This window comes from Seriola aureovittata, chromosome 21 (genome assembly GCF_021018895.1).
Source record: "Seriola aureovittata isolate HTS-2021-v1 ecotype China chromosome 21, ASM2101889v1, whole genome shotgun sequence".
Lineage (NCBI taxonomy): Eukaryota > Metazoa > Chordata > Actinopteri > Carangiformes > Carangidae > Seriola > Seriola aureovittata.
In genome coordinates, this window is record NC_079384.1 from 666,140 (window position 1) to 693,943 (window position 27,804).

A 27,804-nucleotide genomic window follows, 5' to 3' on the forward strand; every position below is an offset into this window, starting at 1 on the left:
TAGCTCAGCTGACCTGTGGCTGTGGCGTGATACAGTGCACACTGTAGGTGCATTTGTGCATAGGTATTTCAGTGGTTGAAAAAATGTAGTGCAAAAGTAAAGTGCTGTTCTGACTGGAAAATAAAGATGAAAATATTATACTGAAGCTTTTCTCTGAAGCTTCATTTAAACAGATGTTGGATTGTTTCAGTGGGCGTCTTTTAAAAGGGTCTAAAACAGGTGTTTTCTGCTGGCCCCGCCCACAGCAGCTCAACACTCTGCTAGTGTACCGGTCCTCTTGCTGCTCCTCTAAACTGAATTTACTGCAGGGAACACTCTGACTGTACATGACGACCTCACACAACCCCACGTCTGATAAACACAATTATCACTTTAAGGTTCAGGAAGAGAGGTTTTTGGTGGTGAACGAGTTCTGTCAGTGTTTATGTGGAACATGGAACAATCTGAATTAACTCTCCAGATCTATGATGACTCTGGTCAGCATGGTTACATTTGGTGTGTGTGTGTGTGTGTGTGTGTGTGTGTGTGTGTGTGCAGATGAACTGGCCTCTGCCCTGGCACCCTCAGATTGTCGACGTTCAGATCATCACCATCGGATCAGTGGCGGTCGTAGCTGTTCCTGGAGAGATGACGTAACAACACTCACACCAACGATAACTTCACATGATCATACTATTCATACATTATATTACTAATGATGGTACAGTTAATACTAACTCACATGAACCACAGGAACGTCATGAATGCTGCAGGTTTTCAAAGTTTCCCCACAACATCTTCAACAAGTGACTTTCACATGTACATGTGGTCACGTGATTTTGTACATGTGAAATTCATGTGGTTTTTCTGTAAGGGTAGTCTTCTACCTCACCATAGTGTATAATTAATAAAGATGTAATAATAATAATTATGATATTTCCATCATATGATAAAAACAGCTGTACTGCCTCATCTTAATGTTCAGTTCAGCTTCTTCTTCAGGAGAATATTAATTGTAAATAAACACATTGATTTTTTTTCAAGTTTAAGTTAAAGTTTTCAAGTTTAAATCAGCTGTTTCCAGATCAGCAGCTGAAACTGTAAAATCAGCTTTTACCATCACTTCATGTTTATTCAGTGTGTAAGTTACACTCAGTATTAACTTCAATTTCCTCACCATGGCAACCGCCCACACCACCCCAACCCTCATGACACATCTTCATCCTGACCCTGGGCAGCACCATGTCAGGGCGTAGGTTAAGAGAAGCTGTGAAACAGGTGAGACACAACACGAAGACAAACATCATCTCACCTGAAACATGTAAGCTGATGTCATCACTGTGTGTCAGGAGCTGCAGGCGGAGGGGGCGTTCAGGGACATGGAGGTTGTGATCGCTGGCCTCAGCAACGTGTACACTCACTACATCACCACCTATGAAGAGTACCAGGTACACAATAGCTAGGGCTCATGGGTATTGTAGTATTTAAAGCCTTCCTGTTAAATTCTCCAGGAGAGAGACTGACTTGTTCCTGGTGTTTTACAGGTGCAGCGTTATGAAGGAGCCTCCACCATCTACGGTCCGCACACGCTCAGTGCCTACCTGCACAAGTACCGAGGTCTGGCCAGAGCCATCGCACAGGTGTGTCTGAAAACATGGAGGCTCCTCCTGTAGCTGTCAGATAACTCACCTGCTGAAGGAGATGATCCTTTGACTTTTCAACTTTTAATATTTAATGGTGATTTGGAAATAAAGTAAAACTACAAACAGCCTGTAACGAATATTAATAATATTAGTGATAAGTGATAAGTTTTTGCTTACACCTAACTTACTAAATCAATGAAACATTCTACTTCCTGTTTACATATCCTGAAGCATTATGGGAAGTGTAGTTCCAAATCTTAGAGCAAGATTGCGCGCAAAATAAAAATGAAGACAAAGAACAATAATAATCTATGGAAGCATTTTTTTTATCCTGTTAACTCCAGATAACAAAGCTCATTATCCAGAGATACCAAGATATTACCAGGAGAAAATTATGTTTCGTTAGATAACAAGTTAATTATCGCGTTATTTCGAGATAGCAAAAGATCGTTATCTCCTAACAATATCTCGTTATCTGGAGACAACAAGCTTTCTTATCAGGAGGACAGGATAGAAAAATACTTGTGAGTATGGCCTTTCTCAGGTTCCATACCAATCGATCTGACAAAGTCTAACTATGATCTAAATAAGATATTTCTTCTTGCAGTGTATTTCTAACAGTGTGAAGCTCAAAGCGTCTCAGCACAGTTATTGTATTTCTGTCACACTAACGGTAAAACTATGTGTGTTGCTGTTGTATTTCCAGGACAGAGTGCCGGAGCTGCCCGCTGGCCCTCAGCCTCCCTTCTTCACGAAGAATCTCTTCAATCTGCTGTCCAAGGCCCCTGTTGACAGAAAACCAGAGAACACCAGCTTCGGAGATGTCCTGCAGCAGGTGTACCCCGTCTACAGACAGGTAGGACACACAGGTCCTCTGGTGTCCCTCAGGGCTCGTCACTTGGCTCAGGGTTTGGGTTCAATAGCACTTTATCAAATCCACTTATCAAATCTAAATCCTTATTGAATCTCAATATCTGTAATGGCGTGTCAATAACTACAGTTATAAAATGAAGATTAAATTCAGATCTGTGATCAGCTACTAAGTGAATCCACAATAACACCAATGAAGCTAATTAATGTTGACAACCTGAACATGAGCTGAGCAGCAGATTTGTTAGTCAGAATGAATCTGTGATCAATCTCTACGCTGATGACACTCTGCGGTTTTTATGTGAACATACATGAACTACAGTTTTTTCATGTTTCAGGGTGATGTTGTCTCCATCACATTCGTAGCAGGAAACCCAAGACATTCTGGAGACATCGTAAGAAAAACTGCCTTTGTTTATTTGTCTCTTTGTTTGTTCGTTGTTTTATTTCTGTTTTATTTCTTTTCTTCTTCTCTAACCTCCTCGCTCTTGTGCTTTATTGCAGAGAGATAAATCTTTTGTTACAGTGGAGATTTATGACAACAGAACAGAAACCTGGGAGGTTGTGCACACTGATGCATCATGGGAGACCAGGTAGGTTGGTGTGTAGATGTGTACAGAGCCTCAATACCACACTGCAAACAAAAATACTCAGTTACAAGTTAAAGTCTTGCACTATACTCATGCATGAAACAGTATTTTACTGTTGTAGCTGGATGGTGTGTAGCTGATCCTTAACTACACGAGTATTTTCATTATGTTTTAATCTAATTTGTTTGTAAACATTCACAAAACAGTGAGAAATTAGGCTACAACACAATTGTAGTGGAGTTAAAGTAAAATCTTTCCCTCCAAAACTGAGGAGAAAATTACATATAGAAAGTAGCATGAAAAGAAAAAAGTTGCTCATGGTTTAGACTCAGGAGACAGGAGGCTATGGGTCAAAATCCTCTTAATAATATGTGTCAGCTCCTGTGACTGAGACTGACCTCTCTCCTTCAGTTGTCTCTGAGGACATTAAATGACGTCTCTTGCTGCAGGTTTCAGTGGCTGAAGGGTTCGAACCAGCGGAGTAACGCCACAGTCCAGTGGCACATTCCCCCGTCGGCCCTGAGCGGCTCCTACAGGATCAAACACTCTGGACACTACAAACAGATTAAAGGCCTGCGACCCGTGATCACGCCATATGAAGGAGTGTCCGACATCTTCACAGTCACCGCCAGCTTTTACTACCATTGACATCACCAATCCCAAAGACCAGCAACTCGCTACCTGTAACAACAACTTCTGAGTGGGATGCTCAGACCGAGGCTCAGATTGAAAGGACATTTTGTAAAATGAGTTACTATGTATAGTAACTTACATTTAAAGTCTGGACAGTAATAAAGTGTTGATTATTATTCAGAGAAATAAATGATGATAAACTTTAAATATTCAATATGAAAGAATCGTTCTGCTTGTGTCTCAGTCATCAGTCTGGGCAGCACACTGAAGTTGGCCTTCTATTGGCTGATTAGCACCATGTGTTTGAGGGGTGCTTCACAGCTATGTAGCCACTAGCGTCCAATCATTTCATCCCAGTGCACAGTGCTGATATTACCCCGACCATCATGCTCACACCCACTCTCCCCCCCCACCCCGACCCGACCCCCTCCTCCTGAGGGCTGATGTTGATTAAATGCTGGCTATAGAAAAATTATAGAATTGTGTTAATATCAAAAATATTTATTTGAACCTTGTTTGTGTAGAAATTCATGAGGCAAACCAGAATGACACAACACAGAGATGATGTCGTCATCACAGCATGAGTCCACATTTAACTGTCAAGCATGAATAAGGTCAGAACATCAACAGCCTTCAACAGCTGATGGCAGGAAACCGTCACCACAGACGTCAGGAACACGCTGAAGGTGAAACTACAGCTGAACCGTTTTCCCTTTTACTTTGTGATGAAAATCATCTTCGCTGGTTTTGAGAGATTATATCAGATTATATTGAATCATTTCCTTGAAACAGCTCCAACATTTGAGACGTCACATTTAGGAAAATCTTCGTCTTTAATAAAACTTCATGTCACATCAGATTGTGATGGATACTGAGACACAGCTCACTCTCCATGTTTGTTTCTCTGTGGTTTGGTTGAGCCCTTTACCTCAACATTCAGTAGAGACACAGTCGAGATTATTTACAGCTGACTCAAGTTTCTCTGACAGACTCTGTTTGTGAAAAATAGAAGACACCATCAATCATCTGGAAACACAGACCATGTTGCATATTAACATTAGACTTTGGATAAAAATAAATTCCGCTTTTCAACATCAAAGTGCTATGATATAAATACAGATGCATCTCTCTACTGGCAATAATTTGTACATTGCATCTTTGTTTCCAGACATTTCCAGTCCATGCATATGTTCAACAAGACACTGAACCTCAGCAGCTGCTCCAGAGGTGAACTGGGAGTGCTTGGTTATTAGCTGGTTTGGATTACCTCAGTTATCATGGAACCAGAGATTGGAGAGAAATGGAGATGTCAAACTAGTCCATGGCAACCAAGAAAACTCTTGTTATATGGTTAAAAGCTCCAGAACAAGTAGTAAATGGACCGAGTGATTTATTCTCAAACTGCAGTTTTTGGGGTTAAAATTACCAAGAGGGTTCAGTATCTGGATGTTTGAGAGGAAGTCAGCAGCTGTGACCCAGTTCAGAGGCTGAACCGGAATGAGACACAGTTTGTCTTCAGATGCTTCCTCTGAAAGACGAGACCCTGAACTAGGACACAACTCATGTGGTAAATCAGCTCTCGTCTTAGTCCTCCACAGGTTAACGTACTCTCAGTGTGACACACTCAAAGATCTTTAGTGTCATATAAAAATGTTTTGGTCCGTTAAATCACACTCATGTCCAGGAAAAAAGACGTGTTTACAGTTACCTGTGGAGCAGTTTTACAAAATCATTCAGACTTGAAGAAGCAGGTGGACAAACACTGTAGGATGCTGGTTTACTCTGTAACATCTTGTCTCTTTTTACACTTTGTAAAACTCTTTTTACAAATGTTTAGTTTGGAGAGGAAGCGGTAAGAAGTCAGTCACTGTCAGAAACATGTTCCGTAACTCCAGACGCTGAAGTAGAACCAGATGTACCAGTAGTTACAGTTGGGAAGTGTCTCCTCTCACATGGTTTTAGTGACGTCCTGTTTGCTGAGGAGGACTTCCAGCAGCCGCAGTTTAGCTTTCAGTTGTTTGTATTCCTGGTATTCTTCTTTCATGGGAGTGCGATCCTCTTTCTGGCAGATTCTGTCAGGAAACACAACACCAAACACGTCAGAGCCCAGAGGAAGAAAAGATGTGAAGATTTGTTTTTTTCTGTGTGAACAAACTCAAAATGTTGTTTTTTACGGCTGATCATACATATAAAGAAAATCTGAATGTGTTTATTTGACAACCACTTTACTAAAATAAGGCTACAGCCAACCAAACCCCTCACACGGTTGTGTGACATGATGTGTATTTTGAGGTCTGGCTCTCACCTTCCAGTCTGACGGTAAAACTGGTCCTCAAACTCTCTGAGAGCTTTACGCCTGTTTTTCTTCTCTGCTCTCGTCTCCCGCAGACTCTGCAGCAGCTGAGACCTGGTTCAGGTGGAAGACAGGGTGTGGATGGTGTTAATGAGGGAAAAATGAAAAAGTAAAGAAACTGCTGTCTGTTGCTTCCTGTAAAGCAGCTGCACCTAGATCTGACAGAGACTTAGTTTCATGGGAAGTAACTAAGTACTGTACTTCAGTCCAGATTACAATGTTGATGGCTTGTGATCTCTTACAAAACAGCAGTGTGTATTTGGGACTTCTTCTCATTTGACCTAAAACTCAGACTGTTTCAAAGCAAAAACAAAGTGTACAATTGTATCTATGTATGGTTGTACTGTATGTATATGTATCTATATAACTATGTATGTACATATATATATGTATGAATCTACATATGTATGCATGCATGTATGTATGTACAAATGTGTCTGTATGTAACTATGTATTGTATGTAATGTATGAAATTATGTATGCAATTATGAATCCATCAATGTATGTAGGAATGGATGTATCTATGTATGTAATTGTAATTGTATGTATGTATGTATTTATATATTTGCCATAGTCATAAAAACGTCATAGTAGAGTAAGGCATAAAAAAGTTATAGTATAGTAAGGCATACTATAACTTTGTTCTGACTTTTTATGCCTTACAATACTATGATGTTTTTTGACATTTTTATGCCTTACTATAATATGCCTTTTTTATGCCTTAGTATACTATGATGTTTTTATGCCTTACTATACAATGACGATTTTATGCCTCACTATACTATGACCTTTTCTGACGTTTTTGTGCCTCACTATACTCTGACGTTTTTATGCCTTACTATACTATGAAGATTTTATGCCTTACTATACTATGACGTTTTTATGCCTTACTATACTATGACGTTTTTATTCCTCACTATACTATGACGTTTTTATGCCTTACTATACTATGACGTTTTTATGACTTTTTAAGGTCTTACTTTACTATGTCTTTTTATGCCTTACTATACAATGACGATTTTATGCCTCACTATACTATGACGTTTTTATTCCTTACTATACTATGACGTTTTTATTCCTTACTATACTATGACGTTTTTATGCCTCACTATATATGCCTTTTTTATGCCTTAGTATACTATGACGATTTTATTCATTACTATACTATGACCTTTTTGTGCCTCACTATACTCTGACGTTTTTATGCCTTACTATACTATGACGATTTTATGCCTTACTATACTATGACGTTTTTATTCCTCACTATACTATGACGTTTTTATGCCTTACTATACTATGACGTTTTTATGACTTTTTATGCCTTGCTATACTATGACGTTTTTATGACTTTTTAAGGTCTTACTTTACTATGTCTTTTTATGCCTTGCTATACTATGACGTTTTTATGAATTTTTATGTCTTACTATACTATGACGTTTTTATGACTTTTTAAGGTCTTACTTTACTATGACTTTTTATGTCTTACTATACTATGACGTTTTTATGCCTTACTATACTAAGACGTTTTTATGACTTTTTACGCCTTGCTATACGATGACTTTTTAATGACTTTTCATGCCTTACTATACTATGACTTTTTATGACTTTTTATGTCTTAATATACTATGACGTTTTTATGCCTTACTATACTATGACGTTTTTATGACTTTTTAAGGTCTTACTTTACTATGTCTTTTTATGCCTTGCTATACTATGACGTTTTTATGAATTTTTATGTCTTACTATACTATGACGTTTTTATGACTTTTTAAGGTCTTACTTTACTATGACTTTTTATGCCTTACTATACAATGACGATTTTATGCCTCACTATACTATGACCTTTTCTGACGTTTTTATGCCTTACTATACTATGACGTTTTTATTCCTTACTATACTATGACGTTTTTTGACATTTTTATGCCTTACTATAATATGCCTTTTTTATGCCTTAGTATACTATGACGTTTTTATTCCTTACTATACTATGACGTTTTTATGCCTCACTATATATGCCTTTTTTATGCCTTAGTATACTATGACGATTTTATTCATTACTATACTATGACCTTTTTGTGCCTCACTATACTCTGACGTTTTTATGCCTTACTATACTATGACGATTTTATGCCTTACTATACTATGACGTTTTTATGCCTTACTATACTATGACGTTTTTATTCCTCACTATACTATGACGTTTTTATGCCTTACTATACTATGACGTTTTTATGACTTTTTATGCCTTGCTATACTATGACGTTTTTATGACTTTTTAAGGTCTTACTTTACTATGTCTTTTTATGCCTTACTATACTATGACGTTTTTATGAATTTTTATGTCTTACTATACTATGACGTTTTTATGACTTTTTAAGGTCTTACTTTACTATGACTTTTTATGCCTTACTATACTATGACGTTTTTATGCCTTACTATACTAAGACGTTTTTATGACTTTTTATGCTTTGCTATACTATGACTTTTTATGACTTTTCATGCCTTACTATACTATGACGTTTTTATGACTTTTTATGTCTTACTATACTATGACGTTTTTATGCCTTACTATACTATGACGTTTTTATGACTTTTTAAGGTCTTACTTTACTATGTCTTTTTATGCCTTGCTATACTATGACGTTTTTATGAATTTTTATGTCTTACTATACTATGACGTTTTTATGACTTTTTAAGGTCTTACTTTACTATGACTTTTTATGTCTTACTATACTATGACGTTTTTATGCCTTACTATACTAAGACGTTTTTATGACTTTTTACGCCTTGCTATACGATGACTTTTTAATGACTTTTTATGCCTTACATACGATGACGTTTTTATGACTTTTTATGTCTTACTATACTATGACGTTTTTATGCCTTACTATACTGTGACGTTTTTATGACTTTTTAAGGTCTTACTTTATGATGTCTTTTTATGCCTTGCTATACTATGACTTTTTTATGACTTTTCATGCCTTACTATACTATGACGTTTTTATGACTTTTTATGTCTTACTTTACTATGTCTTTTTATGTCTTACTATACTATGACGTTTTTATGCCTTACTATACTAAGACGTTTTTATGACTTTTTATGCCTTGCTATACGATGACTTTTTTATGAATTTTTATGCCTTGCTATACTATGACGTTTTTATGACTTTTTAAGGTCTTACTTTACTGTGACTTTTTATGTCTTACTTTACTATGTCTTTTTATGCTTTGCTATACGATGACTTTTTATGTCTTACTTTACTGTGACTTTTTATGTCTTACTATACTATGACGTTTTTATGCCTTACTATACTATGACGTTTTTATGACTTTTTATGTCTTACTTTACTATGTCTTTTTATGCCTTACTATACTATGACGTTTTTATTCCTCACTATACTATGACTTTTTTATGCCTTACTATACTCTGACTTTTTTATGACATTTTTATGCCTTACTATACTATGACTTTTTATGACATTTTTATGCCTTACTATAATATGCCTTTTTTATGCCTTAGTATACTATGCCTTTTTTATGCCTTAGTATACTATGACGTTTTTATTCCTTACTATACTATGACGTTTTTATGCCTCACTATATATGCCTTTTTTATGCCTTAGTATACTATGACGATTTTATTCATTACTATACTATGACCTTTTTGTGCCTCACTATACTCTGACGTTTTTATGCCTTACTATACTATGACGATTTTATGCCTTACTATACTATGACGTTTTTATGCCTTACTATACTATGACGTTTTTATTCCTCACTATACTATGACGTTTTTATGCCTTACTATACTATGACGTTTTTATGACTTTTTATGCCTTGCTATACTATGACGTTTTTATGACTTTTTAAGGTCTTACTTTACTATGTCTTTTTATGCCTTGCTATACTATGACGTTTTTATGAATTTTTATGTCTTACTATACTATGACGTTTTTATGACTTTTTAAGGTCTTACTTTACTATGACTTTTTATGTCTTACTATACTATGACGTTTTTATGCCTTACTATACTAAGACGTTTTTATGACTTTTTATGCTTTGCTATACGATGACTTTTTAATGACTTTTCATGCCTTACTATACTATGACGTTTTTATGACTTTTTATGTCTTACTATACTATGACGTTTTTATGCCTTACTATACTATGACGTTTTTATGACTTTTTAAGGTCTTACTTTACTATGTCTTTTTATGCCTTGCTATACTATGACGTTTTTATGAATTTTTATGTCTTACTATACTATGACGTTTTTATGACTTTTTAAGGTCTTACTTTACTATGACTTTTTATGTCTTACTATACTATGACGTTTTTATGCCTTACTATACTAAGACGTTTTTATGACTTTTTACGCCTTGCTATACGATGACTTTTTAATGACTTTTCATGCCTTACTATACTATGACGTTTTTATGACTTTTTATGTCTTAATATACTATGACGTTTTTATGCCTTACTATACTATGACGTTTTTATGACTTTTTAAGGTCTTACTTTACTATGTCTTTTTATGCCTTGCTATACTATGACGTTTTTATGAATTTTTATGTCTTACTATACTATGACGTTTTTATGACTTTTTAAGGTCTTACTTTACTATGACTTTTTATGTCTTACTATACTATGACGTTTTTATGCCTTACTATACTAAGACGTTTTTATGACTTTTTATGCTTTGCTATACGATGACTTTTTAATGACTTTTCATGCCTTACTATACTATGACGTTTTTATGACTTTTTATGTCTTACAATACTATGACGTTTTTATGCCTTTTTATGTCTTACTTTACTATGATGTTTTTATGACTTTTTATGTCTTACTTTACTATGTCTTTTTATGCCTTCCTATACTATGATGTTTTTATGACTTTTTATGTCTTACTTTACTATGTCTTTTTATGCCTTACTATACTATGACGTTTTTATTCCTCACTATACTATGACGTTTTTGTGCCTCACTATACTCTGACTTTTTTATGCCTTACTATACTCTGACTTTTTATGACATTTTTATGCCTTACTATAATATGCCTTTTTTATGCCTTAGTATACTATGACGTTTTTATGCCTTACTATACTATGACGTTTTTATTCCTTACTATACTATGACGTTTTTATGCCTTACTATACTATGACTTTTTTATGCCTTACTATACAATGACGATTTTATGCCTCACTATACTATGACCTTTTCTGACGTTTTTATGCCTCACTATACTCTGACTTTTTTTGACATTTTTATGCCTTACTATATATGCCTTTTTTATGCCTTAGTATACTATGACGATTTTATGCCTTACTATACTATGACGTTTTTTATTCCTCACTATACTATGACGTTTTTATGCCTCACTATACTCTGACGTTTTTATGCCTTACTATACTATGACGTTTTTATGCCTTACTACACTATGACGTTTTTATTCCTCACTATATTATGACCTTTTTGGACGTTTTTATGCCTCACTATACTCTGACTTTTTTAAGCCTTACTATACAATGACGATTTTATGCCTCACTATATTATGACCTTTTTGGACGTTTTTATGCCTTAGTATACAACGATGTATTAATGCCTTACTATACAGTGACGTTTCATTACTTTTTATGCTTGACTATACTATGACATTTTTATGCCTTACTATACAAGGACGATTTTCTGACTTTTAATGCCTTACAATACTATGATGTTTTTATTCTTTACTATACTATGATGTTTTTATTTCCTTACTACACTATGACGTTTTATTACTTTTTATGCCTTACTATACTATGACGTTTTTATGACTTTTTAAGGTCTTACTTTATGACGTCTTTTTATGCCTTACTATACTATGACTGTTTTATGACTTTTCATGCCTTACTATACTATGACGTTTTTATGACTTTTCATGCCTTACTATACTATGACGTTTTTATGACTTTTTAAGGTCTTACTTTACTATGTCTTTTTATGCTTTGCTATACTATGACGTTTTTATGAATTTGTATGTCTTACTATACTATGACGTTTTTATGACTTTTTAAGGTCTTACTTTACGATGTCTTTTTAAGCCTTGCTATACTATGACGTTTTTATGACTTTTTATGTCTTACTATACTATGACGTTTTTATGCCTTACTATACTAAGACGTTTTTATGACTTTTTATGCCTTACTATACTATGACGTTTTTATGACTTTTTAAGGTCTTACTTTACTATGTCTTTTTATGCCTTGCTATACTAGGACTTTCTTATTACTTTTCATGCCTTACTATACTATGACGTTTTTATGACTTTTTATGTCTTACTATACTATGACGTTTTTATGCCTTACTATACTAAGACGTTTTTATGACTTTTTATGCCTTACTATACTATGACGTTTTTATGACTTTTTAAGGTCTTACTTTACTATGTCTTTTTATGCCTTGCTATACTATGACTTTTTAATGACTTTTCATGCCTTACATACGATGACGTTTTTATGACTTTTTATGTCTTACTATACTATGACGTTTTTATGCCTTACTATACTATGACATTTTTATGACTTTTTATGCCTTGCTATACTATGACTTTTTTATGACTTTTCATGCCTTACTATACTATGACGTTTTTATGACTTTTTATGCCTTACTATATTATGACGTTTTTATGACTTTTTATGTCTTACTTTACTATGTCTTTTTATGCCTTGCTATACTATGATGTTTTAATGACTTTTTAAGGTCTTACTTTACTATGTCTTTTTATGCCTTGCTATACTATGACTTTTTTATGACTTTTCATGCCTTACTATACTATGACGTTTTTATGACTTTTTATGCCTTACTATACTATGACGTTTTTATGCCTTGCTATACTATGACGTTTTTATGACTTTTTAAGGTCCTACTTTACTATGTCTTTTTATGCCTTGCTATACTATGACTTTTTTATGACTTTTCATGCCTTACTATACTATGATCTTTTTATGCCTTACAATACTTTTGTATTTTTTACGTTTTTGTGCCTCACTATATTGTGACATTTTTATGCCTAAGATTTTTTTTTTTACATTTTTTGTCCCTTGTATAATATGACTTTTTTCTGTCTTTTAATGCCTTACTATACATTGTATAGTACTACACATTGTATAGTAAGGCATAAAAACTTAACAGAATGTCTTAGAATAGTAAGGCATAAAAAAATCATGTTATAGTAAGGCATAAAAAGTCATAAAAATGTCATGGTATATTAAGGCATAAAAATGTCATAGTATAGTAAGGTATAAAAAGTCATAAAAATGTCATAGTATAGTAAGGCATAAAAAAGTCATAGTATAGTAAGGTATAAAAATTCATAAAAATGTCATAGTATAATAAGTCATAAAAATGTCAGTATAGTAAGGCATAAAAAAGTCATATTATAGTAAGGCGTAAAAAGTCATAATATAGTTAGGCGTAAAAAGTCATAAAAATGTCATAGTATAGTAAGGCACAACAATTAAAAAAAAAGTCATAGTATAGTAAGGCGTAAAAAGTCATAATATAGTAAGGCGAAAAAAGTCATAAAAAAGTCATTGTATAGTAAGGCGTAAAAATGTCATAAAAAAGTCATAGTATAGTAAGGCATAAAAAAGTCATAAAAATGTCATAGTATAGTAAGGCATAAAAAAGTCATAGTATAGTAAGGTATAAAAAGTCATAAAAAAGTCATAGTATAATAAGTCATAAAAATGTAATAGTATAGTAAGGCATAAAAATGTCATAATATAGTAAGGCACAAAAAGTCAAAAAAAGTCATAGTATAGTAAGGTGTAAAAAGTCATAAAAAAGTCATAGTATAGTAAGGCATAAAAAAGTCATAGTATAGTAAGGTATAAAAAGTCATAAAAATGTCATAGTATAATAAGACATAAAAACGTCATAGTATAGTAAGGTATAAAAAGTCATAAAAATGTCATAGTATAAAAAGTCATAAAAACGTCATAGTATAATAAGTCATAAAAAAGTCATAGTATAGTAAGGTATAAAAAGTCATAAAAATGTCATAGTATAAAAAGTCATAAAAACGTCATAGTATAATAAGTCATAAAAAAATCATAGTATAGTAAGGTGTAAAAACGTCATAGTATAAGTGATAAAAAACTCATAGTATAGTAAGGCATAAAAAAGTCATAGTATAGTAAGGTGTAAAAATGTCATAGTATAATAAGACATAAAAAAGTCATAGTATAGTAAGGCGTAAAAAGTCATAATATAGTAAGGCGAAAAAAGTCATCAAAAACTCATTGTATAGTAAGGCGTAAAAATGTCATAAAAAAGTCATAGTATAGTGAGGCATAAAAAGACATACAAATGTCATAGTATAGAAAGGCATAAAAATATCATAGTATAGTAAGGCATAAAAAAGTCATAGTATAGTAAGGTATAAAAAGTCATAAAAAGTCATAAAAAGTCATAGTATAGTAAGGCGTAAAAAGTCATAAAAAAGTCATAGTATAGTAAGGCATAAAAAAGTCATAGTATAGTAATGTATAAAAAGTCATAAAAATGTCATAGTATAGTAAGGCATAAAAAAGTCATAGTATAGTAAGGTATAAAAAGTCATAAAAAAGTCATAGTATAATAATTCATAAAAATGTCATAGTATAGTAAGGCATAAAAAAGTCATAAAAAAGTCATAGTATAGCAAGGCATAAAAAAGTCATAAAAATGTCATAGTATAGTAAGGCATAAAAAAGTCATAAAAAAGTCATAGTATAGCAAGGCATAAAAAAGTCATAAAAAAGTCATAGTATAGTAAGGCAAAAAAATGTCATAATATAGTAAGGCAAAAAAGTCATAAAAAAGTCATAAAAAAATCATACTGTAGTAAAGTGTAAAAAAAAGTCATAGTATAATAAGTCATAAAAAAGTCATAGTATAGTAAGGCATAAAAAAGTAATAGTATAGTAAGGTATAAAAAGTCATAAAAAAATCATAGTATAGTAAGGCATAAAAAAGTCATAAAAAAGTCATAGTATAGTAAGGCATAAAAAGTCATAAAAATGTCATAGTATAGTAAGGTATAAAAAGTCATAAAAATGTCATAGTATAAAAAGACATAAAAAAGTCATAGTATAGTAAGGCACGAAAATTTAAAAAAAAAGTCATAGTATAGTAAGGCGTAAAAAGTCATAATATAGTAAGACGAAAAAAGTCAAAAAAGTCATTGTATAGTAAGGCGTAAAAATGTCATAAAAAGTCATAGTATAGTAAGGCATAAAAAGTCATAAAAAGTCATAGTATAAAAAGTCATAAAAATGTCATAGTATAGAAAGGCATAATAAAGTCATAATATAGTAAGGCACAAAAAGTAAAAAAAAAGTCATAGTATAGTAAGGCGTAAAAAAGTCATACTATAGTAAGGCATAAAAATGTCATAATATAGTAAGGCACAAAAAGTCAAAAAAAGTCATAGTATAGTAAGGTGTAAAAAGTCATAAAAAAGTCATAGTATAGTAAGGCATAAAAAAGTCATAGTATAGTAAGGTATAAAAAGTCATAAAAATGTCATAGTATAATAAGACATAAAAACGTCATAGTATAGTAAGGTATAAAAAGTCATAAAAATGTCATAGTATAAAAAGTCATAAAAACGTCATAGTATAATAAGTCATAAAAAAGTCATAGTATAGTAAGGTATAAAAAGTCATAAAAATGTCATAGTATAAAAAGTCATAAAAACGTCATAGTATAATAAGTCATAAAAAAATCATAGTATAGTAAGGTGTAAAAACGTCATAGTATAAGTGATAAAAAACTCATAGTATAGTAAGGCATAAAAAGTCATAGTATAGTAAGGTGTAAAAATGTCATAGTATAATAAGACATAAAAAAGTCATAGTATAGTAAGGCGTAAAAAGTCATAATATAGTAAGGCGAAAAAAGTCATCAAAAACTCATTGTATAGTAAGGCGTAAAAATGTCATAAAAAAGTCATAGTATAGTGAGGCATAAAAAGACATACAAATGTCATAGTATAGAAAGGCATAAAAATATCATAGTATAGTAAGGCATAAAAATGTCATAGTATAGTAAGGTATAAAAAGTCATAAAAAGTCATAGTATAGTAAGGCGTAAAAAGTCATAAAAAAGTCATAGTATAGTAAGGCATAAAAAGTCATAGTATAGTAATGTATAAAAAGTCATAAAAATGTCATAGTATAGTAAGGCATAAAAAAGTAATAGTATAGTAAGGTATAAAAAGTCATAAAAAAGTCATAGTATAATAATTCATAAAAATGTCATAGTATAGTAAGGCATAAAAAGTCATAAAAAAGTCATAGTATAGCAAGGCATAAAAAGTCATAAAAATGTCATAGTATAGTAAGGCATAAAAAGTCATAAAAAAGTCATAGTATAGCAAGGCATAAAAAAGTCATAAAAAAGTCATAGTATAGTAAGGCAAAAAAATGTCATAATATAGTAAGGCACAAAAATTTAAAAAAAATCATACTGTAGTAAAGTGTAAAAAAAAGTCATAGTATAATAAGTCATAAAAAAGTCATAGTATAGTAACGCATAAAAAAGTAATAGTATAGTAAGGTATAAAAAGTCATAAAAAAATCATAGTATAGTAAGGCATAAAAAGTCATAAAAAAGTCATAGTATAGTAAGGCATAAAAAGTCATAAAAATGTCATAGTATAGTAAGGTATAAAAAGTCATAAAAATGTCATAGTATAAAAAGACATAAAAAAGTCATAGTATAGTAAGGCACGAAAATTTAAAAAAAAAGTCATAGTATAGTAAGGCGTAAAAAGTCATAATATAGTAAGACGAAAAAAGTCAAAAAAGTCATTGTATAGTAAGGCGTAAAAATGTCATAAAAAGTCATAGTATAGTAAGGCATAAAAAGTCATAAAAAGTCATAGTATAAAAAGTCATAAAAATGTCATAGTATAGAAAGGCATAATAAAGTCATAATATAGTAAGGCACAAAAAGTAAAAAAAAGTCATAGTATAGTAAGGCGTAAAAAAGTCATACTATAGTAAGGCACAAAAAAGTCATAATATAGTAAGGCGTAAAAAGTAAAAAAAAAAGTCATAGTATAGTAAGGCGTAAAAAGTCATAAAAAAGTCATAGTATAGTAAGGCGTAAAAAGTCATAAAAAAATCATAGTATAGTAAGGCATAAAAAGTCATAAAAATGTCATAGTATAGTAAGGTGTAAAAAAAGTCATAGTATAATAAGTCATAAAAGTGTCATAGTATAGTAAGGCATAAAAAAGTCATAATATAGTAAGGCACAAAAAGTCAAAAAAAAGTCATAATATAGTAAGGCACAAAAGGTAAAAAAAAGTCATAGTATAGTAAGGTGAAAAAATGTCATAGTATAATAAGACATAAAAAAGTCATAGTATAGTAAGGCGTAAAAAGTCATAATATAGTAAGGCGAAAAAAGTCATCAAAAACTCATTGTATAGTAAGGCGTAAAAATGTCATAAAAAAGTCATAGTATAGTGAGGCATAAAAAGACATACAAATGTCATAGTATAGAAAGGCATAAAAATATCATAGTATAGTAAGGCATAAAAAAGTCATAGTATAGTAAGGTATAAAAAGTCATAAAAGTCATAGTATAGTAAGGCGTAAAAAGTCATAAAAAAGTCATAGTATAGTAAGGCATAAAAAAGTCATAGTATAGTAATGTATAAAAAGTCATAAAAAAGTCATAGTATAGTAAGGCATAAAAAAGTCATAGTATAGTAAGGTATAAAAAGTCATAAAAAAGTCATAGTATAATAATTCATAAAAATGTCATAGTATAGTAAGGCATAAAAAAGTCATAAAAAAGTCATAGTATAGCAAGGCATAAAAAAGTCATAAAAATGTCATAGTATAGTAAGGCATAAAAAAGTCATAAAAAAGTCATAGTATAGCAAGGCATAAAAAAGTCATAAAAAAGTCATAGTATAGTAAGGCAAAAAAATGTCATAATATAGTAAGGCACAAAAATTAAAAAAAAATCATACTGTAGTAAAGTGTAAAAAAAAAAGTCATAGTATAATAAGTCATAAAAAAGTCATAGTATAGTAAGGCATAAAAAAGTAATAGTATAGTAAGGTATAAAAAGTCATAAAAAAATCATAGTATAGTAAGGCATAAAAAGTCATAAAAAAGTCATAGTATAGTAAGGCATAAAAAGTCATAAAAATGTCATAGTATAGTAAGGTATAAAAAGTCATAAAAATGTCATAGTATAAAAAGACATAAAAAAGTCATAGTATAGTAAGGCACGAAAATTAAAAAAAAAAGTCATAGTATAGTAAGGCGTAAAAAGTCATAATATAGTAAGGCGAAAAAAGTCATAAAAAAGTCATTGTATAGTAAGGCGTAAAAATGTCATAAAAAGTCATAGTATAGTAAGGCATAAAAAGTCATAAAAATGTCATAGTATAGTAAGGCATAAAAATTTCATAGTATAGTAAGGCATAAAAATGTCATAGTATAGTAAGGCATAAAAAAGTCATAGTATAGTAAGGTATAAAAAGTCATAAAAAGTCATAGTATAAAAAGTCATAAAAATGTCATAGTATAGTAAGGCATAATAAAGTCATAATATAGTAAGGCACAAAAAGTAAAAAAAAAGTCATAGTATAGTAAGGCGTAAAAAAGTCATACTATAGTAAGGCACAAAAAAGTCATAATATAGTAAGGCGTAAAAAGTAAAAAAAAAAGTCATAGTATAGTAAGGCGTAAAAAGTCATAAAAAAGTCATAGTATAGTAAGGCGTAAAAAGTCATAAAAAAGTCATAGTATAGTAAGGCATAAAAAGTCATAAAAATGTCATAGTATAGTAAGGTGTAAAAAAAAGTCATGTATAGTAAGGCATAAAAAAGTCATAAAAGTGTCATAGTATAGTAAGGCATAAAAAAGTCATAATATAGTAAGGCACAAAAAGTCAAAAAAAGTCATAATATAGTAAGGCACAAAAGGTAAAAAAAAGTCATAGTATAGTAAGGTGAAAAAATGTCATAGTATAATAAGACATAAAAAAGTCATAGTATAGTAAGGCGTAAAAATTCATAATATAGTAAGGCGAAAAAAGTCATAAAAAAGTCATTGTATAGTAAGGCGTAAAAAGTCATAAAAATGTCATAGTATAGTATGGCATAAAAAGTCATAAAAATGTCATAGTATAGTAAGGCTTAAAAATGTCATGGTATAGTAAGGCGTAAAAAGTCATAAAAAAGTCATAATATAGTAAGGCATAAAAAAGTCATAGTATAGTAAGGTATAAAAAGTCATAAAAAGTCATAGTATAATAAGTCATAAAAATGTCATAGTATAATAAGTCATAAAAATGTCATAGTATAATAAGTCATAAAAAAGTCATAGAATAGTAAGGCATAAAAAAGTCATAGTATAGTAAGGTGTAAAAGTCATAAAAAAGTCATAGTATAGTAAGGCGTAAAAAAGTCATAAAAAAGTCATAGTATAATAAGGCATAAAAAGTCATAAAAATGTCATAGTATAGTAAGGCATAAAAATGTCATAATATAGTAAGGCACAAAAAGTCAAAAAAAGTCATAGTATAGCAAGGCGTAAAAAGTCATAAAAAAGTCATAGTATAGTAAGGTATAAAAAGTCATAAAAATGTCATAGTATAAAAAGTCATAAAAAAGTCATTGTATAGTAAGGCATAATAAAGTCATAATATAGTAAGGCACAAAAAGTCAAAAAAAGTCATAGTATAGTAAGGCATAAAAAAGTCATAGTATAGTAAGGCTTAAAAAGTCATAATAAAGTAAGGCACAAAAAGTAATAAAAAGTCATAGTATAGTAAGGTGTAAAAATGTCATAGTATAATAAGACATAAAATAGTCATAGTATAGTAAGGCACAAAAATAAAATAAAAAAGTCATAGTATAGTAAGGCGTAAAAATTCATAATATAGTAAGGCGAAAAAAGTCATAAAAAAGTCATTGTATAGTAAGACGTAAAAATGTCATAAAAAGTCATAGTATAGTAAGGCATAAAAAGTCATAAAAATGTCATAGTATAGTAAGGCATAAAAATGTCATAGTATAGTAAGGTATAAAAAGTCATAAAAATGTCATAGTATAGTAAGGCATAAAAAAGTCATAGTATAGTAAGGTATAAAAAGTCATAAAAAGTCATATTATAATAAGTCATAAAAATGTCATAGTATAGTAAGGCACAAAAGTTAAAAAAAAAAGTCATAGTATAGTGAGGCGTAAAAAGTCATAATATAGTAAGGCGAAAAAAGTCATAAAAAAGTCATTGTATAGTAAGGCATAATAAAGTCATAATATAGTAAGGCACAAAAAGTCAAAAAAAGTCATAGTATAATAAGTCATAAAAAAGTCATAGAGTAGTAAGGCGAAAAAAGTCATAAAAAAGTCATTGTATAGTAAGGCGTAAAAATGTCATAAAGAAGTCATAGTATAGTAAGGCATAAAAAAGTCATAAAAATGTCATAGTATAGTAAGGCATAAAAATGTCATAGTATAGTAAGGTATAAAAAGTCATAAAAAAGTCATAGTATAGTAAGGCGTAAAAAGTCATAAAAAAGTCATAGTATAGTAAGGTATAAAAAGTCATAAAAATGTCATAGTATAAAAAGTCATAAAAATGTCATAGTATAGTAAGGCATAATAAAGTCATAATATAGTAAGGCACAAAAAGTAAAAAAAAGTCAGTATAGTAAGGCGTAAAAAGTCATAGTATAGTAAGGCATAAAAAGTCATAAAAAAGTCATAGTATAATAAGTCATAGAAATGTCATAGTATAGTAAGGTATAAAAAGTCATAAAAATGTCATAGTATAATAAGTCATAAAAATGTCATAGTATAGTGAGGCATAAAAAAGTCATAATATAGTAAGGCACAAAAAGTCAAAAAAAAGTCATAATATAGTAAGGCACAAAAGGTAAAAAAAAGTCATAGTATAGTAAGGTGAAAAAATGTCATAGTATAATAAGACATAAAAAAGTCATAGTATAGTAAGGCGTAAAAAGTCATAATATAGTAAGGCGAAAAAAGTCATAAAAAAGTCATTGTATAGTAAGGCGTAAAAATGTCATAAAAAAGTCATAGTATAGTATGGCATAAAAAGTCATAAAAATGTCATAGTATAGTAAGGCTTAAAAATGTCATGGTATAGTAAGGTATAAAAAGTCATAAAAAAGTCATAATATAGTAAGGCATAAAAAAGTCATAGTATAGTAAGGTATAAAAAGTCATAAAAAGTCATAGTATAATAAGTCATAAAAATGTCATAGTATAATAAGTCATAAAAATGTCATAGAATAGTAAGGCATAAAAAAGTCATAGTATAGTAAGGCGTAAAAAGTCATAGTATAGTAAGGTGTAAAAGTCATAAAAAAGTCATAGTATAGTAAGGCATAAAAAGTCATAAAAATGTCATAGTATAATAAGGCATAAAAAGTCATAAAAATGTCATAGTACAGTAAGGCATAAAAATGTCATAATATAGTAAGGCACAAAAAGTCAAAAAAAGTCATAGTATAGCAAGGCGTAAAAAGTCATAAAAAAGTCATAGTATAGTAAGGCATAAAAAGTCATAAAAATGTCATAGTATAAAAAGTCATAAAAAAGTCATTGTATAGTAAGGCATAATAAAGTCATAATATAGTAAGGCACAAAAAGTCAAAAAAAGTCATAGTATAGTAAGGCATAAAAAAGTCATAGTATAGTAAGGCTTAAAAAGTCATAATAAAGTAAGGCACAAAAAGTAATAAAAAGTCATAGTATAGTAAGGTGTAAAAATGTCATAGTATAATAAGACATAAAATAGTCATAGTATAGTAAGGCACAAAAATTAAAAAAAAAGTCATAGTATAGTAAGGCGTAAAAATTCATAATATAGTAAGGCGAAAAAAGTCATAAAAAAGTCATTGTATAGTAAGACGTAAAAATGTCATAAAAAGTCATAGTATAGTAAGGCATAAAAAGTCATAAAAATGTCATAGTATAGTAAGGCATAAAAATGTCATAGTTTAGTAAGGTATAAAAAGTCATAAAAATGTCATAGTATAGTAAGGCATAAAAAAGTCATAGTATAGTAAGGTATAAAAAGTCATAAAAAAGTCATATTATAATAAGTCATAAAAAAGTCAAAAAAAGTCATAGTATAGTAAGGCACAAAAGTTAAAAAAAAAAGTCATAGTATAGTGAGGCGTAAAAAGTCATAATATAGTAAGGCGAAAAAAGTCATAAAAAAGTCATAGTATAATAAGTCATAAAAAAGTCATAATATAGTAAGGCACAAAAAGTCAAAAAAAGTCATAGTATAATAAGTCATAAAAAAGTCATAGAGTAGTAAGGCGAAAAAAGTCATAAAAAAGTCATTGTATAGTAAGGCGTAAAAATGTCATAAAGAAGTCATAGTATAGTAAGGCATAAAAAGTCATAAAAATGTCATAGTATAGTAAGGCATAAAAATGTCATAGTATAGTAAGGTATAAAAAGTCATAAAAAAGTCATAGTATAGTAAGGCGTAAAAAGTCATAAAAAAGTCATAGTATAGTAAGGTATAAAAAGTCATAAAAATGTCATAGTATAAAAAGTCATAAAAATGTCATAGTATAGTAAGGCATAATAAAGTCATAATATAGTAAGGCACAAAAAGTAAAAAAAAGTCAGTATAGTAAGGCGTAAAAAGTCATAGTATAGTAAGGCATAAAAAGTCATAAAAAAGTCATAGTATAATAAGTCATAGAAATGTCATAGTATAGTAAGGTATAAAAAGTCATAAAAATGTCATAGTATAATAAGTCATAAAAATGTCATAGTATAGTGAGGCATAAAAAAGTCATAATATAGTAAGGCACAAAAAGTCAAAAAAAGTCATAGTATAGTAAGGTGTAAAAATGTCATAGTTTAATAAGTTATAAAAATGTCATAGTATAGTAAGGCATAAAAAAGTCATAGTATAGTAAGGCGTAAAAAGTCATAGTATAGTAAGGTGTAAAAAGTCATAAAAAAGTCATAGTATAGTAAGGTATAAAAAGTCATAAAAACGTCATAGTATAATAAGTCATGAAAAAGTCATAGTATAGTAAGGCATAAAAAGTCATAAAAATGTCATAATATAAAAAGTCATAAAAATGTCATAGTATAGTAAGGCATAAAAAAGTCATAGTATAGTAAGGTGTAAAAATGTCATAGTATAATAAGACATAAAAAAGTCACAGTATAGTAAGGTATAAAAAGTCATAAAAATGTCATAGTATAATAAGTCATAAAAATGTCATAGTATAGTGAGGCATAAAAAAGTCATAATATAGTAAGGCACAAAAAGTCAAAAAAAGTCATAGTATAGTAAGGTGTAAAAATGTCATAGTTTAATAAGTTATAAAAATGTCATAGTATAGTAAGGCATAAAAAAGTCATAGTATAGTAAGGCGTAAAAAGTCATAGTATAGTAAGGTGTAAAAAGTCATAAAAAAGTCATAGTATAGTAAGGTATAAAAAGTCATAAAAACGTCATAGTATAATAAGTCATGAAAAAGTCATAGTATAGTAAGGCATAAAAAGTCATAAAAATGTCATAATATAAAAAGTCATAAAAATGTCATAGTACAATAAGTCATAAAAATGTCATAGTATAGTAAGGCATAAAAAAGTCATAATATAGTAAGGTATAAAAATTTTAAAAAAAAGTCATAGTATAGTAAGGTGTAAAAAGTTATAAAAATGTCATAGTATACTAAGGAATAAAAAGTTATAAAAAAGTCATAGTATAGTAAGGTGTAAAAATGTCATAAAAAAGTCATATTATAGTAAGGTGTAAAAACGTCATAGTATAATAAGTCATAAAAAAGTCATAGTATAGTAAGGTATAAAAAGTCATAAAAATGTCATAGTATAAAAAGTCATAAAAAAGTCATTGTATAGTAAGGCATAATAAAGTCATAATATAGTAAGGCACAAAAAGTCAAAAAAAGTCATACTATAGTAAGGCATAAAAAAGTCATAGTATAGTAAGGCTTAAAAAGTCATAATATAGTAAGGCACAAAAAGTCAAAAAAAGTCATAGTATAGTAAGGTGTAAAAATGTCATAGTATAATAAGACATAAAATAGTCATAGTATAGTAAGGCACAAAAATTAAAAAAAAAAGTCATAGTATAGTAAGGCGTAAAAATTCATAATATAGTAAGGCGAAAAAAGTCATAAAAAAGTCATTGTATAGTAAGACGTAAAAATGTCATAAAAAGTCATAGTATAGTAAGGCATAAAAAAGTCATAAAAATGTCATAGTATAGTAAGGCATAAAAATGTCATAGTATAGTAAGGTATAAAAAGTCATAAAAATGTCATAGTATAGTAAGGCATAAAAAAGTCATAGTATAGTAAGGTATAAAAAGTCATAAAAAGTCATAGTATAATAAGTCATAAAAATGTCATAGTATAGTAAGGCACAAAAGTTAAAAAAAAAAGTCATAGTATAGTGAGGCGTAAAAAGTCATAATATAGTAAGGCGAAAAAAGTCAAAAAAAGTCATTGTATAGTAAGGCATAATAAAGTCATAATATAGTAAGGCACAAAAAGTCAAAAAAAGTCATAGTATAATAAGTCATAAAAAAGTCATAGTTTAGTAAGGCGTAAAAAGTCATAAAAAAGTCATTGTATAGTAAGGCGTAAAAATGTCATAAAGAAGTCATAGTATAGTAAGGCATAAAAAGTCATAAAAATGTCATAGTATAGTAAGGCATAAAAATGTCATAGTATAGTAAGGTATAAAAAGTCATAAAAAGTCATAGTATAGTAAGGCGTAAAAAGTCATAAAAAAGTCATAGTATAGTAAGGTATAAAAAGTCATAAAAATGTCATAGTATAAAAAGTCATAAAAATGTCATAGTATAGTAAGGCATAATAAAGTCATAATATAGTAAGGCACAAAAAGTAAAAAAAAGTCAGTATAGTAAGGCGTAAAAAGTCATAGTATAGTAAGGCATAAAAAGTCATAAAAAAGTCAGTATAGTAAGGCGTAAAAAGTCATAGTATAGTAAGGCATAAAAAGTCATAAAAAAGTCATAGTATAATAAGTCATAGAAATGTCATAGTATAGTAAGGTATAAAAAGTCATAAAAATGTCATAGTATAATAAGTCATAAAAATGTCATAGTATAGTGAGGCATAAAAAGTCATAATATAGTAAGGCACAAAAAGTCAAAAAAAGTCATAGTATAGTAAGGTGTAAAAATGTCATAGTTTAATAAGTTATAAAAATGTCATAGTATAGTAAGGCATAAAAAGTCATAGTATAGTAAGGCGTAAAAAGTCATAGTATAGTAAGGTGTAAAAAGTCATAAAAAAGTCATAGTATAGTAAGGTATAAAAAGTCATAAAAACGTCATAGTATAATAAGTCATGAAAAAGTCATAGTATAGTAAGGCATAAAAAGTCATAAAAATGTCATAATATAAAAAGTCATAAAAATGTCATAGTATAGTAAGGCATAAAAAAGTCATAGTATAGTAAGGTGTAAAAATGTCATAGTATAATAAGACATAAAAAAGTCACAGTATAGTAAGGTATAAAAAGTCATAAAAATGTCATAGTACAATAAGTCATAAAAATGTCATAGTATAGTAAGGCATAAAAAAGTCATAATATAGTAAGGTATAAAAATTTAAAAAAAAAGTCATAGTATAGTAAGGTGTAAAAAGTTATAAAAATGTCATAGTATACTAAGGAATAAAAAGTTATAAAAAAGTCATAGTATAGTAAGGTGTAAAAATGTCATAAAAAAGTCATATTATAGTAAGGTGTAAAAACGTCATAGTATAATAAGTCATAAAAAAGTCATAGTATAGTAAGGCATAAAAAAGTCATAGTATAGTAAGGTGTAAAAATGTCATAGTATAATAAGACATAAAAAAAATCATAGTATAGTAAGGCACAAAAATTTAAAAAAAAAGTCATAGTATAGTAAGGCGTAAAAAGTCATAATATAGTAAGGCGAAAAAAGTCATAAAAAAGTAATTGTATAGTAAGGCGTAAAAATGTCATAAAAAAGTCATAGTATAGTCAGGCATAAAAAGTCATTAAAATGTCATAGTATAGTAAGGCATAAAAATGTCATAGTATAGTAAGTCATAAAAATTTTATAATATAGTAAGGCATAAAAAAGTCATAATATAGTAAGGTATAAAAAAGTCATAAAAATGTCATAATATAAAAAGTCATAAAAATTTCATAGTATAGTAAGGCATAAAAAAGTCATAGTATAGTAAGGTGTAAAAATGTCATAGTATAATAAGACATAAAAAAGTCATAGTATAGTAAGGTATAAAAAGTCATAAAAATGTCATAGTACAATAAGTCATAAAAATGTCATAGTATAGTAAGGCATAAAAAGTACAAAAAAGTCATAGTATAGTAAGGTGTAAAAATGTCATAGTATAATAAGACATAAAAAAGTCATAGTATAGTAAGGCACAAAAATTAAAAAAAAAAGTCATAGTATAGTAAGGTGTAAAAAGTTATAAAAATGTCATAGTATACTAAGGAATAAAAAGTTATAAAAAAGTCATAGTATAGTAAGGTGTAAAAATGTCATAAAAAAGTCATATTATAGTAAGGTGTAAAAACGTCATAGTATAATAAGTCATAAAAAAGTCATAGTATAGTAAGGCATAAAAAAGTCATAGTATAGTAAGGTGTAAAAATGTCATAGTATAATAAGACATAAAAAAGTCATAGTATAGTAAGGTATAAAAAGTCATAAAAATGTCATAGTACAATAAGTCATAAAAATGTCATAGTATAGTAAGGCATAAAAAGTAAAAAAAAGTCATAGTATAGTAAGGTGTAAAAATGTCATAGTATAATAAGACATAAAAAAGTCATAGTATAGTAAGGCACAAAAATTAAAAAAAAAAGTCATAGTATAGTAAGGTGTAAAAAGTTATAAAAATGTCATAGTATACTAAGGAATAAAAAGTTATAAAAAAGTCATAGTATAGTAAGGTGTAAAAATGTCATAAAAAAGTCATATTATAGTAAGGTGTAAAAACGTCATAGTATAATAAGTCATAAAAAAGTCATAGTATAGTAAGGCATAAAAAAGTCATAGTATAGTAAGGTGTAAAAATGTCATAGTATAATAAGACATAAAAAAAATCATAGTATAGTAAGGCACAAAAATTAAAAAAAAAAGTCATAGTATAGTAAGGCGTAAAAAGTCATAATATAGTAAGGCATAAAAAAGTCATAATATAGTAAGGTATAAAAAAGTCATAAAAATGTCATAATATAAAAAGTCATAAAAATGTCATAGTATAGTAAGGCATAAAAAAGTCATAGTATAGTAAGGTGTAAAAATGTCATAGTATAATAAGGCGTAAAAAAGTCATAGTATAGTAAGGTATAAAAAGTCATAAAAATGTCATAGTACAATAAGTCATAAAAATGTCATAGTATAGTAAGGCATAAAAAAGTCATAATATAGTAAGGTATAAAAAAGTCATAATATAGTAAGGCACAAAAAGTAAAAAAAAGTCATAGTATAGTAAGGTGTAAAAATGTCATAGTATAATAAGACATAAAAAAGTCATAGGCACAAAAATTAAAAAAAAAAGTCATAGTATAGTAAGGTGTAAAAAGTTATAAAAATGTCATAGTATACTAAGGAATAAAAAGTTATAAAAAAGTCATAGTATAGTAAGGTGTAAAAATGTCATAAAAAAGTCATATTATAGTAAGG

At 29.3% G+C, this 27,804-nt stretch overlaps 2 protein-coding genes across 3 annotated transcripts in view; one reads left to right on the forward strand and one right to left on the reverse strand.

Annotated features, from left to right (window-relative positions):
• asah2 (N-acylsphingosine amidohydrolase 2) overlaps positions 1-4,169 on the forward strand; it is a 12,742-nt gene extending 8,573 nt beyond the window's left edge. The window contains exons 13-20 of the mRNA XM_056365507.1: positions 538-632; positions 1,218-1,257; positions 1,329-1,427; positions 1,524-1,619; positions 2,329-2,478; positions 2,831-2,887; positions 2,997-3,085; positions 3,532-4,169. Coding sequence (XP_056221482.1) covers positions 538-632; positions 1,218-1,257; positions 1,329-1,427; positions 1,524-1,619; positions 2,329-2,478; positions 2,831-2,887; positions 2,997-3,085; positions 3,532-3,730 — 825 coding nt within the window. The 3' untranslated portion in view covers positions 3,731-4,169. The remainder of the gene's footprint in view (positions 1-537; positions 633-1,217; positions 1,258-1,328; positions 1,428-1,523; positions 1,620-2,328; positions 2,479-2,830; positions 2,888-2,996; positions 3,086-3,531) is intronic.
• A 26-nt stretch (positions 4,170-4,195) lies between these two features.
• LOC130162059 (protein FAM13C-like) overlaps positions 4,196-27,804 on the reverse strand; it is a 36,601-nt gene continuing 12,992 nt past the window's right edge. For both annotated transcript variants that reach the window (XM_056365512.1, XM_056365513.1), the window contains 2 exons: positions 6,021-6,122; positions 4,196-5,787 (listed from right to left, as the gene is read on the reverse strand). In XM_056365512.1, coding sequence (XP_056221487.1) covers positions 5,664-5,787; positions 6,021-6,122 — 226 coding nt within the window. In that variant the 3' untranslated portion in view covers positions 4,196-5,663. The remainder of the gene's footprint in view (positions 5,788-6,020; positions 6,123-27,804) is intronic.